This window comes from Conger conger, chromosome 9 (assembly GCF_963514075.1).
Source record: "Conger conger chromosome 9, fConCon1.1, whole genome shotgun sequence".
NCBI classification, from domain to species: domain Eukaryota; kingdom Metazoa; phylum Chordata; class Actinopteri; order Anguilliformes; family Congridae; genus Conger; species Conger conger.
This window is the reverse complement of record NC_083768.1, coordinates 43,732,682-43,745,527: the sequence shown is the minus strand read 5'-3', so window position 1 is coordinate 43,745,527 and position 12,846 is coordinate 43,732,682. Positions and strand designations below refer to the sequence as shown.

The window sequence follows — 12,846 nt, the reverse complement described above, 5'->3', positions numbered from 1 at the left end:
TGGGAGTTAGAGCAGCACTAGTGTATACGCAGGTGAAACGGCTCTTTCGGGGGAGATTTTGAGGGCGGGGAGTCGATTTGACCGACGTTAAATGAGGAGGGGGAAGAATACATGCCACTACATGGAAGGATATTGATTTCAGGGGAATGGAAAATTGCAGATATTTGATCTAAATACATGCCCACTGGTACACGATCACAGCAAATCTTGTTAAATCAAAATTTCCAGGAAGCGGATGGGAAAAAAAAAAAAAAATTTGATAATTCTTTTGGAATATATATTTTTATTCCAAAAGAATGGTAATGAAAGTGGTAATGAAGAATTAGCTAAATTGAGGAAAAAGTTCATTTAGATTAGAGCTTGTCTTAAATGCAACCAGGCACGTCCCCGCTAGAGCCCAGTTAGGGCTCTGCAGGGGGCTTCTCGCTCCCTTTCAAAATAAAAGCCCCTTACTGCAACCAAGCATGTCCCCGCCTTTACTGCAATGTGCTGGAAAGAATATGGATAAATAATATGTATCTCCTCTCCCCTGCCCCTCTCTATTACCATTCTTTCTGTTTGTCTTTCTCTCTCAAAGTGAAATTCAAACTCAAATCCAGAAAGCTTTATTAGCGGGGAATACATTTGTAAATATTGCCGAAGTGAAAAGCAGTAGATTTGAATATTAACAAGGAGGATTATTGAATCCTCACTCCCTCTCTCGATTCAATTCCTTTTTTTTTTTTATTCTTGATGCTTTATGGAAATGATATATTTTAGCATAACTATTGTCAGAGCTCATAGGTGTCTCTCTGTGTCTCTCTCCGGAATAATCCCCCTCTCCCTGCAGGGGCCGTGTCACAGCAGGAGAACGGGAAGACGGTGAGCGTGCGGAACACCATCCGGATCCCGGTGGAACGACGGGACCACGGGGCGGTTCTGAGCTGCGAGGCCTCCCACCCGGTGCTGGGGGCCCAGCGGAGAGTGCGCCGGTACCACCTGGACGTGCACTGTGAGTGGACCGGCGCCGACGCGTTACCGCGGCGATCGCACGTTTAACACCGCGCTCAGAGGAAGCGTCGTACCGGGTTCAGATCGGTTTCTGTGTCACACGTATTACATACCATATGCTAATGCTAACTGAATGCTAGGGCAGCCTGGAGCCTAGTGGCTACGTTACATGACCGGGACCCGGAAGGTTGGTGGTTCACAACCCGGTGTCACCACAATAAGAAAAAGTGTTAAAAGTGTAAGCTAAATAACAAATTATAATTTATTATTATTATAGTGCTCCAATATAGTTTATCACTAGTCCAAAATCTATGTACGATTTCTGCTGAACGCTAATTTTAACAGGTTGGAGTCTTTAGATTAGATTAGAATGATCACTAAAGTGCTCAAAATGGCAGCGGGGGTTGCTTTCATACGGCTATATGAGTGCTGTCAGTGAAGCTGCCATGACATTGCTAATGCTGTATTAGAGTGCCATCTCTCTGTCTCTCGCTCTCTCTCTCTCCCTCTGTCTCTCTCTCTCTCTCCCTCTGTCTCTCTATCTCTCTGTCTCTCTCTATTTCTCTGTCTCTCTGTCTCTCTCCTTCTCCCTCTTGCTATCTCTCTCTCTGTCTTTCTCTTTCTATCTCTCACTGTCTCTCTCCCTCTATCTCTCTCTCTGTCTCTCCCTCTCTCTCTCTCTCTCTCCATACAGTTGCCCCCTCGGTGCATATCGAGCCGCCTGCCAGCATACTGAGAGAAGGAGACTCCCTCACCCTCGCCTGCTCTGTCACAGGGAACCCACAGTGAGTGTGTGTGTGCGCGTACGTGTGTGTGTATATGTGTGTGTGCATTTGTGTGTGTGCATGTGTGTGTGTGTGTGCGTGTGGCCAAAATATCGGTCTTATATGTGCCTGTTTGCATATGTCGTTTTCCTATTCCCCTTGGTAATGATGTCTAAAGCTTCTACCCACAAATCAATACAGTCTGCAGTGTCACAAAACCTAAGTAAACTCCTGCAAATGACTGTGATAAAGGTCTTTGGCACTGCTGTTTAATAGACAAGAAGTTCCCCATCTTCAATACTGGAGTCTCTGTCTTCTCGCTTGTAATTACTGCCGGTCCCTTGATCATTTGGAACTGCAGAAAAACTTTTATGACTTTGTCTCAAAGCAGCCTTTTTAACAGACAGCAGATTCGAGTCATGTCCGTTTCCTTTGTACGAGGAGCTTTTGTTCAGCAACGCACCCACATTCTTAAAATTCACACTGTATTCCATTGTAATTCTACCTGTCTGTCAGGAAATTAAGCAGATTCAGCCTCTTTGTACAGACACTATTTGTCAAAGAGCACATTGCAGGAAACAAACCCATTCATTGTCTCAGAGCCAGTGTGATTGATCAGAATTTTCCGTTAACAATGGATAGATATTCATTCTTCATAACAGTCGTATCTATTGCTGATATGCGGCGTTGGAAGGCTAATCACGTACGCGTCTAATTCAGATCGATTGATCGCTCATTATGTTCTGAAAATTGCATTTGTGGTCGTAACAAAAACTCCACACACACTGGCAGTCCCCGAGACCGGGTTTTTGCAAATAGATGCATTTCCATCGAAAAAGGAACCGCAAATTCACCTTGCTGCAGGAGAACAATAGGCTTCGAGTTGTGTCTGAAAAACAGGCACCATGACAGGTGTTTCCAAATTGCATCGCCGAGGAAAAGTGGAACCGTGGGATTTTAGCAAGCCCTACATCTCTCGGTTACTAATGACTGGAATTAATCTTTCACAAGCGAGAATGGCAGGTTTTTCAATGAGGCAAGGTGCAGGGTAAGTGGTGTACCAATAGAAACTGACTGCATTAGCCTTAATGCAAATTTACAGCTCTTCTGCATTTTGCCCAACTTTCGAACCCGGGCGAGAGTACTTCAGTTCAGCGTTTTTATAAAGGAGGCTAACATTCATTCATTATGGATTGACATTCTGAAGCTGCATAAATTCATGCTAATGCGGCGCTAGCCGGCGAGCGTATTCATGAGACTGCGTGCCTGACCGAACGGGCTCATAACTCATTGTGCTTTCCCCGCGGATCCGTCCCCGCTCCCAGCCGCGGTCTGTCCACAGCCGCCGAGGGACGGAGGGCCCGGCTTCCCGGTCGAGTGCGGCGAGACGGGCGAGCGTCGAGCGGCCATTAATAAAATCGTCTGATCTGACAGCTAAAGGGAGGGGCGGGCTGTTTGTACCCTCGAGGCCCTGTCTATCTCATTTGTCTTTGTCTGTCTGTCTGTCGGTTTGTCTGTCCAGTGGCAGGCCATCTGTGAGCAGGGAGCAAGTTATTTCCAGGGTGTCTAGTGGTATAGCCAGTAGAGCAATATCCACATGCCCCCTGCCAGCTGTGATTGGAATCTCTCCCCCTCTCTCCCCATTCTTCCTCTCTCTGTACTGTGGTCCTCACTCCCGGTCCTGGAGAGCCGCAGGGTGTGCTGGCTTTTGTTGTTACTCAGCACTTAATTGATCAATGAAAGCAGTTAATTACACAGTTAACTCACCTCACTTGGTTTCTTGGGTCTGATCGGTTGCTGATATTAAATTGAAAACAAAAACCAGCACACCCAGCAGTTCTCCAGGACCAGGAGTGAGGACCACTGCTCCGCACGGTCCTGTCCAATGAAGCAGAAGCAGCCTGAAAAAATGTTATGGCAACACTTGAACCCCTTGCCATAAGGCTGACATAACACTGTCATACAGTACACATGACATAACAGCTGTCAGAAAATGGCATTGCAGATGATGTGAGGTATCAAATGACATAAAACCGTCACATAGTAACATCTGTAATAACATTTACCGATAATAGTATGACAGTTTTATATAATTTGACATCAACTGATCATCGCCAGACAGCCATTATTATGTCATGTGTATGACAGCGTAATGTCAGCCTTATGGCGAGGGGTTTGAGTAAAGCGTTACCAGTGTTATTTCCTGTTGTTCCTCCACCCGTGGCCCTCTCCCTGGGTCTCTCGCCCCCCCCAGGCCGCAGGCGGTGCAGTGGTCCCGGGTCAACAGCTCCCTCCCGGAGAAGGTGGAGATCGAGGGCTCCATCCTGACCGTCTCCCGGCTCAGCCGGGTGCACAACGGCACCTACCTGTGCCAGGCGCACAACCTGTACGGCCGCGCGGCGGACCACTACACACTGCTGGTGTACGGTGAGCTAGCGCGCGCACACTCACGCTGCGTGTGTAAAGATAACAGCACACACTGCTGGTGTACGGCACGGGGCGGGTTAGGGTCGCACTCACTCTGCGTGTGTAAAGGTAATAACAGCACACACTGCTGGTGTACGGCATTGAGGGGGTTAGGGTCACACACACTGCATGTGTAAAGATAATAACAGCACACACTGCTGGTGTACGGCACGGGGCGGGTTAGGGTCACACTCACTCTGCGTGTGTAAAGGTAATAACAGCACACGCTGCTGGTGTACGGTGAGCTAGCGCGTGCACGGGGCGGGTTAGGGTCACACTCACTCTGCGTGTGTAAAGGTAATAACAGCACACACTGCTGGTGTACGGCATGGAGGGGGTTAGGGTCACACACACTGCATGTGTAAAGATAATAACAGCACACACTGCTGGTGTACGGCACGGGGCGGGTTAGGGTCACACTCACTCTGCGTGTGTAAAGGTAATAACAGCACACGCTGCTGGTGTACGGTGAGCTAGCGTGCGCACGGGGCGGGTTAGTGTCACACTCACTCTGCGTGTGTAAAGATAACAGCACACACTGCTGGTGTACGGCACGGGGCGGGTTAGGGTCACACTCACACTGCGTGTGTAAAGATAATAACAGCACACACTGCTGGTGTACGGTGAGCCATAGGTTAGGGTCACACACTCACTGCGTGTGTAAAGATAACAGCACACACTGCTGGTGTACGGTGAGCCATAGGTTAGGGTCACACACTCACTGCGTGTGTAAAGATAACAGCACACACTGCTGGTGTACGGTGAGCCATAGGTTAGGGTCACACACTCACTGCGTGTGTAAAGATAACAGCACACACTGCTGGTGTACGGTGAGCCATAGGTTAGGGTCATAGAGACACCGCACAGCACATGCAGATAGAAACAGAGACGTTTTAAACAAAGGCCCTAACTCACTGGTCACTAAAGTTCCCATTACACTTTTCTCAAAGAGTAGGGGGTTCCCCGGTGTCCTGGCTAAATTCCCAACCAGGCTCCCTCAACCTGTCACCTAATCATCCTCCGATTTAATTGGCCAAAGGATTGTTCTCTCCCTCACCACCTCAGCTGATGTGTGGTGAGTATTGTGGCGCAAAATGGCTGCCGTTGCATTACCCAGGTGAGAGCTACAGATTGTGGTGGTTGAGACGAGTTTCCCCCCACCGTTATAAAGCCCTTTGAGTGTGAGAAGCTCTACATAAATGCAACTATCTATTTATGTATCCTACTGTGAGATTAGAGACAGCCTGCACAGTGTGTATAAAGATAATAACAGCACACACTGCTGATATAAGGTCAGACATCCCACCCTGCTGGTATAAGTGTACAGACAGTGTGATATTCCAAGGAGTGGGCTGTAGAATGCTAATTGATTTGTGAATGTGTGCTTTCGAAACAGATGCGATGAAAGAAAACAAATGCATTTTGTCTACATCAAGATCATCAATAAATGTCTAAAATGTTCTGGTTTAACTATGCGCCGTCTTGTAGATGTATTGTTGTTGTTCAAAGATAATGACAGCTCTAAATTTCCTGATTTATTTTTGACATCCAGAATAAACACACAAGCGACCACATGAATGCACACTATACACATTTGCTAACATACATGCATGCTTATATACAAAGTCTGGTGGTACAATACTTTCTATTTCCTACATACAATGCACTCTCAGAACTAAAGTGACAGTGGAGGTAGGCTACATTTTTGTTCTTCAAGGATGAAAGTTCCCAAATGTACCTAAATGTACCCTTTGGGTACAAATGAGTACATTTTCCATGTAAAAGAAGGTACAAATTAATTTTAAAAGCCTATGGGTAGGCTACAATCTTATGTACATACTGTATAGGGTACCGCCCCAGCGACAAGCATTTGTACCCTTTTAGGCACTTTCCGTGCCTTTATTTCGGAGAGTGTACAAGCTTTTCAGCAGTCTGTATGTGCATAGTGATATAATCATAATCGCAGTGTAATCATACTGAACGGAGGTCAGCCCCCTCATTCTCTCTCAGCTGTTGTTTTCTGAACTCTTCACTGCACTCTCCATTCATTCGCTTTGAGGGGAAGAGGCAAAACCAGGAGGACGCACGCTGCATATCTAAAAGCCCTTTTCTTCACCCGCGAGGATGGCTGCCAGTTCTGGCTGGCCTGGCAGTTTTTTTTTTTACGATACTAAAGCCTCTCTGTTTCTCCCCCCTCGTGCCGTCGGTCGCCAGTTTGCATTCAGGGAGGGCCGCGGTAACTGCGACAGACAACAACGGGGCGATTTTCCCGGGACGGGTGTCGACGTTGCGTAGGCTGCCGGACGCTGCCGGCTCTTCCGAGGCTCACTGCAGCAGCGGCAACCCGCTAGCGCTGCACGAAAGCCAGCGCTCTGGGATTCTGCGCTAGCTGCTGCAGCTGCCTTTTGCTCAGCAGTAAAGATAAAATATCTCCAACAAGCACCCCCTTCTCCCCACCCTCCCCCCGCCTCCCCCAGAGACCTGCAGCGTGGGAATGTCATCTTTTATCTTGCTATGATGCGCTGCACTTCTGCGCTGTATGTAGATTAAGCCTGTTCTGTTTATTCAGTACAGCGCTTACAAAAGCTCCCCGTGCCTTTATCTACACGGGACGCGCAGTTACTTTGTCCTCGTACATACGGCGTGTCAGCACTGCCAGCGACAGGACGGCTTATTTTTATTTATTTCTTTTAATGCAAATGCGTGTATAAAGGCGCCGGAAGGTTCAAGGTTTGGTCGCTGTTCGCTGTTATTTTCTGCTTCCTTTTTTCAGCTGAGAAACAAATTGGGCCGTGCTGACAGGGAGGGATTAATGAAGGAGTGATCTCATCCATGAAAAACATCGACAAGCTGGTTAAAGTTGGCACGCATTGCATCACAGTCGCGCCAATATGCTGCAAATTTAACTAGGCCCAGGGTTCCCGTAAAAGTACTGTGTATATTTTAAGTTGTACTGTGCCTTAAAAGAAATCCAATCTAGAGTTTTCCACTGGTGAGGTGATAAAATGATGCAAGCAAAAAAAGGAACCTTCACTCATCTCAAAGTCCTGCTGTATACATGTTTTATTGATCACAGTGAAATGGAGCTGAATTTGTTGTACATCAGAGATGGGGATGGATAGTGAATGTGATGACGGAAATTTCAGGTAAATGTCAGGTATAGCCTATTCGGAAAATCGAAAAGAGCACATTTATCCAGACCTTTGTTGCCCTCTCCTGGTTAAAATCAGTATTGCTAGTGTCCATTTGGTTACCAAGTCAGGCCGTGGTTCCACCTCACAGCATATATACCCTTTGACATGCTGTCAGATTCATACTCCAGTGTTTTGTGAGATGACAGAGAACCATTTGTCAACCATATATGCTCTTACATCAGTCCCCCCCGGCATACATCACCAGAGGTCATTAGGGCAGCCTGTAGCCTAGTGGCTAAGTTATATGATTGGGACCCGGAAGGTTGGTGGTTCAAGTTCCAGTGTAGCCAATCGCCGTTGGTGTGTGAGTTTGTGTATGAATGGGTGAATGGGAAGCATCAGTTTTACAGCACTTTGGATAAAAGCGCTCTATAAATGCCGACCGTCATTGTTATCACTCATCACTCACTGAATGAGGCATCTTTCCTTTGACAGGTGCTAGCTCTCCTGAAGTACAGTGTGAGGCGTATAGTGTGAGAAGAAGTCACTGGCTCACGAGGCAGAGGAAAGAGAAACGCTGCAATTAAGGTCCATTTTCTTGTCACTTTTGAAAATGACATTATTTCGAGTCAGCTGTTGTGTGTGGCACCCTCCTGTCTCACAACGCTTCGGCCCTGTAATTCTTTTACAGGCATGTGTTTACACCCCTGCTGTCGGAAATCTGTCGGGAAACATTCAATTTACAGACACAAGTGTAATCTCTGCCCTGCTCAGTGTATTTATGAATTGTGAGACAATGGCACATAATAGCTATGAAGAGCAGTGTGTCAAAAAAAAAAAACAATTAGGCAAGAGATTTTAACTGTACCGGATGATGACATTCTGCTACTGTTCCTTTTGTGAGGAGAATCTGTAGCCAAAAGCGATTTTGGGGGTGGGTCTGTGGGTTGATCCATGGTTACAGACCGTTTCCCTTCTGGAACTGAATCGGGGTTGGACACCAGTTTTGCGGAGAGAGTAGCAAAGTGACAGCAGAGGAGGTGAGAACGACACCATTCATCAAAATGGGAGGAATGATTTTTTTTTTTGAAGTTCCGCTACCTCTTCAATCACCGGATCCCCCCTTCCCTAGTTCTGCTTTCAACACTCGCGCCTCAGTGCGTGTGAATCGAAGGAACACGCGCTCTCCTTGGAACGGAAACTAAATCACCTTTCTCGCGCAGTGGCGGTTGCTTTTTGCTGCCTTTGAAAAAGTCACGTTCCATTACAGTTAATGTCGGCTTCCACGCCGGTCTGACTCTCACATCACGGCTTTCCCTCTGCCGCAGGATAGCCCGACGCGGTTAGACACCGGCGCGGTGCTGGGCCATTCCCGCTACGCCGGGGCAGACTAAGTCAGGATCCCCACAGACTCCCATGTTTGCGTTATGCCGTGCGATTCTGCATTGTTTCGGGAGATGCGCGAGGTGCTCCTGGTGTGACAGTGACGGAGAGAGTGCCCGCTGCGTTCTGAAAGCCGAACGCCGGGCGGCTCTGTACGGGGGCGTCAGTCGCTTTTGTGCCATCCATCACCGAAAGCTGAGCTCCGGTGCTCTTAAAAAAAATACAAAACAAAAAGGCTCCAGTTTGATGTGTTAATTTCATCTCTCGTGAAATTTCACTCTATGAACTCCCCCTCTCTCTACCTCCCTCAGGCATAGCACAATGGATGCCAACCACTTCTCAGGCTTTCTCTCTTGTTCAGCACACTTGTTCTGCTCACTCTATCCCTGTCATTATGCACATAATTTGTTTGAATGCACTTAAGCCGCGCATCCATAAGTGATGCAGTTTTTAGTTTCTATGCCTTCTTGTTGTGTACTGAATGAACCCCCTTGCTTTCTTTCTTTCTCTTACCTACTTGCGAGCGCACTGCAGTTTTATTTCCACTGCAGACTAGATCGTTTGTCCAGTTCTAACCCCCACATCTCTCCCTCTCAGACCCAGGAGCAGTGGTGGAGACCCACAGTGCAGTACCCTTCGCAGTGATAGGGGGCATCCTTGCGCTGCTTGTCTTCGCTGTTATCTGTGCCCTCATCGTCACCACCTGGTGCTCCCTCCGACAGAAGGGTGAGACATTAGTATACCATGCAGTCCATAAGTATTTGGACAGTGACACATTTTTGTTGTCTGAACACCAACACATTGGATTTGAAATGAAACAATGAATGTGAGGTCTGTCACCCTTTAATTTGAAGGTACTTAGATCCATGTTGGGTGATGTGTGTGATTCTTTTTTTTTAAATATATATACATAGTGCCCCCATTTTAAGGGAGCACGCAATAAAGACGGTTGGCTTCTCAGCTGTGTCTGATTAGTCAGGTGTATTAAATCACTTCCTGTAGGTATAAGATGGCCTTCAGTATCTAGTCTTGATCCTAGGCTTTTGATTGCTTTGGAGTCTGTTTTTGGTGTTTGTCAACATGAGGACCAGAGTTGTGCCAATAACAGTCAAGGAAGTAATTATGAGGCTGAGAGAAAAAAAAAAACAGAGACATATGCCAAACAATATGCTTACCAAAATACATTTTTGAAACATCATTATTTTTGGTGCTGATGGAGCAGACCCAAAATAACAGAAACTGTACCACTGTCCAAATACTTACAGAGTGTAGATGGACATGGGAAATGGATGGTGTGCAATAGTTCATGTGAAAGGCTGAGAGAAACATCACATTTCCTCTGTATCCCAGCAAACACATTCTTTTTTTTGAGGACATTTTGTGTTAGCTGGGATGGTACTTCAGTCTGTGAACTATGTTTTGTTGCCACCTACGGTAACCTCTTGGCAACCATGCGGCGTTTGTTTTGTGCCGGTGACTGGTCCGAGGATATTGTTGACAGATATATTGGTGAACGACAGTGATTAATCATTGTCAAGAAGGTCTGCGGCCACTTGTCAGAATGTCGACAAGTCATGTTAATCAGACCCTATATCTCACCTCCTGTCTTTACCCTATTTAATGTGTTTTTTCACAAATAATCTCCAGATCTATCAGCAATAATCCTCCATCTCCTTGTCAGGTTCCTACCTGACCCACGAAGCCAGTGGCTTGGACGAGCATGGGGAGGTCCAGGAGGCCTTTCTGAATGACGGCGACGTTCGGGAGGGGAACAAGGAATATTTGCTGTAGCCCTCTGCTGGCAGCCTCCGGAACTGCAACAGTACAGTGGGATACTGTTAGACCACTCGCGGCTAAGATGTCGCAATGAGCGAAGGGGATGGTTGTTTGGATATCCTGGAGGCGCAATGGAGAGAGATGCAAATTATACACTGTACTGTGTGGAGATGGAGAAATGGAGAGAATGTTTAAATATGATGGAGAGAGTGGGGTTAATAGACAGTGACAAAGAGAAATGTGTATTATAACCACCTGTGGTGAGTCATGTTGGCTCTATCTTGGACTTAATTGTTTCTTTCTGTCTCTCTCATTCCCTCTCTGTCTCCTGTGTGTGTGTGTTTGTGTGTGGTAAAAAAAACAAACTGAGTGATAATATTCTGTCTGTTCTCATGAATATAAGAGAAAGTTCACTGAGAACTGACATTCAATCGATATAACAAAAGAGACAAACTTTCATATAAAAAGCCAACGCCAAAAGTCTGAAAAAAAGTGCTAAAGGAGAACTGATGAATTTAAATAAGGTAATATCTGTTATTTTTTGGATGACATAAGAACAATGAAATAAAGTTATATGATGACAGATCTCTGAATTCACTATTTGTATTAAAAAAGCAGTTGAAAACAAATTTTCCATGGAATTCTGTTCCTTAACACAGAATGTCATTATACGGTCAGACTTGCGTGTTACTCTTCTGTCAAGTTCTAATGTAAATAAAAAGAGAAACACAAAATGGTCTCCAGTAATTACCTGTGGTTTAAGGTATCAATACAGTCTTCTTCCCATGGCTGCTTCTGTACTTTTGCCTTTTCTCTTCCTGTCAGCTAATATTATTTGTTTCAATATCTTCGTCTCTGCTGCTTGTTTTATTTTTCTATACCTGTGGGGCTGAGAGATGTGAAAGTGAGAAAAATAAAAGCATCTCCAAAAGGATTATAAACAAGAAGGTGAGGTGAGTGTGTTTGCACAGTGAATTGTGAGAGGGATTCAGAAAATGCTGATTCAGAATGCTCAAATAGGAAAGGAAGGGAAAGGAAATAGACCAGGGAGATGCATAAAAAAATGAACAAAAAATCAAGGAAATGTATTGCTTACAACATAAAGTATGGTAAACAGAGAAGTCATCTGATTTAAAATACAATACAATACAGTTGTATTTTAATCATGTGAGATACCTATAAAAAATAATTTTCTTGAACCAGAAGTAACAATCGCTGGGGAAAGTATAGTATAACATGCCAGGCTCACACAAAGTAAAATTCCCAATTCAAAATCCATTTCAAGATTAGGGCCAAAGAACAATGTCAAGATTAAAGGTATTTTAACCAAGATGGGTAATTTCTCTTCAAGCCTGTATCCAAACCAAGTTCACCTGCAGTAAATGGGAACTACCCACTGACAGGAGATCTATATTTAAATCACATCTTGTTGATCATGACAAACAATAAATAAATAATTAAATAAAGTAGAGGTCTATCTCATTTACGCATCCCCACCATCCTTGTATCATAATGAAGATCCATATTTTTGTTTTTGCTTTTTTCCCCTAAAATGGAATGGGCAGCAAACATTATAAATCGTTGAGCTACAAAACAGTCGGTGTGTTCCTATGTGCCCCTCAGCACTACTTCCCCCAGATTCCTTAGCTCATGCTGTATTCCTGTATTTAATTTGCACCTGCCAATTTTTCCCTTTTTTCAAAAAGCTCATTGTTTGCTTCTTCTTCTACAAAGTTGACCCAATCTTCCCCAAATTTGACACAAAGTATGGAGTAACCAAAATATTTTTTAATTTGGGATGAGTCAGCCATAGCAAATATGCAGGTTGGCTATGGGTAATGGAAAATCCTACAACATATATCAGTCGATCCTTCAGATGAGCAACTTCACCTCAAGAACCAACATTGGCAACCATTTTGATTCTTCAGGCATTTTAAATGTTTTCAAAAGCACATTTTCTGCTTCTTCTTCTACAAAGTTGATGCAACCTTCACTAAATTTGACAGAGCACAAGCCTGAAAGAACCCTTTTTTTGATGCTGCAAACCGTTTGTGTCCATGACATGTTGTGATCAATTGTTGTGGGCATGGCCATTTTTACTAAATGGTAAATGGTTGGCATTTATATATCCAAAGCGCTGTACAATTGATGCTTTTCATTCACCCATTCATACACACACTCACACACCGACGGCGATTGGCTGCCATGCAAGGTGCCCACCAGCTCGTCAGGAGCATTTGGGGGTTAGGTGTCTTGCTCAAGGACACTTCGACACAGCCCGGGCAGGGGATCCAACCGGCAACCCTCTGACTGCCAGACGACTGCTCTTACTG

General features: G+C 45.3%; 1 protein-coding gene across 4 annotated transcripts in view; it reads left to right on the top strand.

The window, feature by feature from the left end:
• Window positions 1–11,843, top strand: part of LOC133137464 (cell adhesion molecule 4-like) — a 69,466-nt gene extending 57,623 nt beyond the window's left edge. Inside the window, exons 4-8 of one of the 4 annotated variants that reach the window (XM_061255759.1) lie at window positions 830–991; window positions 1,685–1,775; window positions 4,009–4,181; window positions 9,335–9,463; window positions 10,419–11,843. In XM_061255759.1, the coding sequence (XP_061111743.1) occupies window positions 830–991; window positions 1,685–1,775; window positions 4,009–4,181; window positions 9,335–9,463; window positions 10,419–10,528 (665 nt within the window). In that variant the 3' untranslated portion in view covers window positions 10,529–11,843. Of the gene's footprint in view, window positions 1–829; window positions 992–1,684; window positions 1,776–4,008; window positions 4,182–5,170; window positions 5,296–7,849; window positions 8,699–9,334; window positions 9,464–10,418 lie in introns of those variants that run through there. The other 3 variants (XM_061255762.1, XM_061255761.1, XM_061255763.1) reach the window with 3 other exon arrangements.
• The last annotated feature ends 1,003 nt before the right edge of the window (window positions 11,844–12,846 follow it).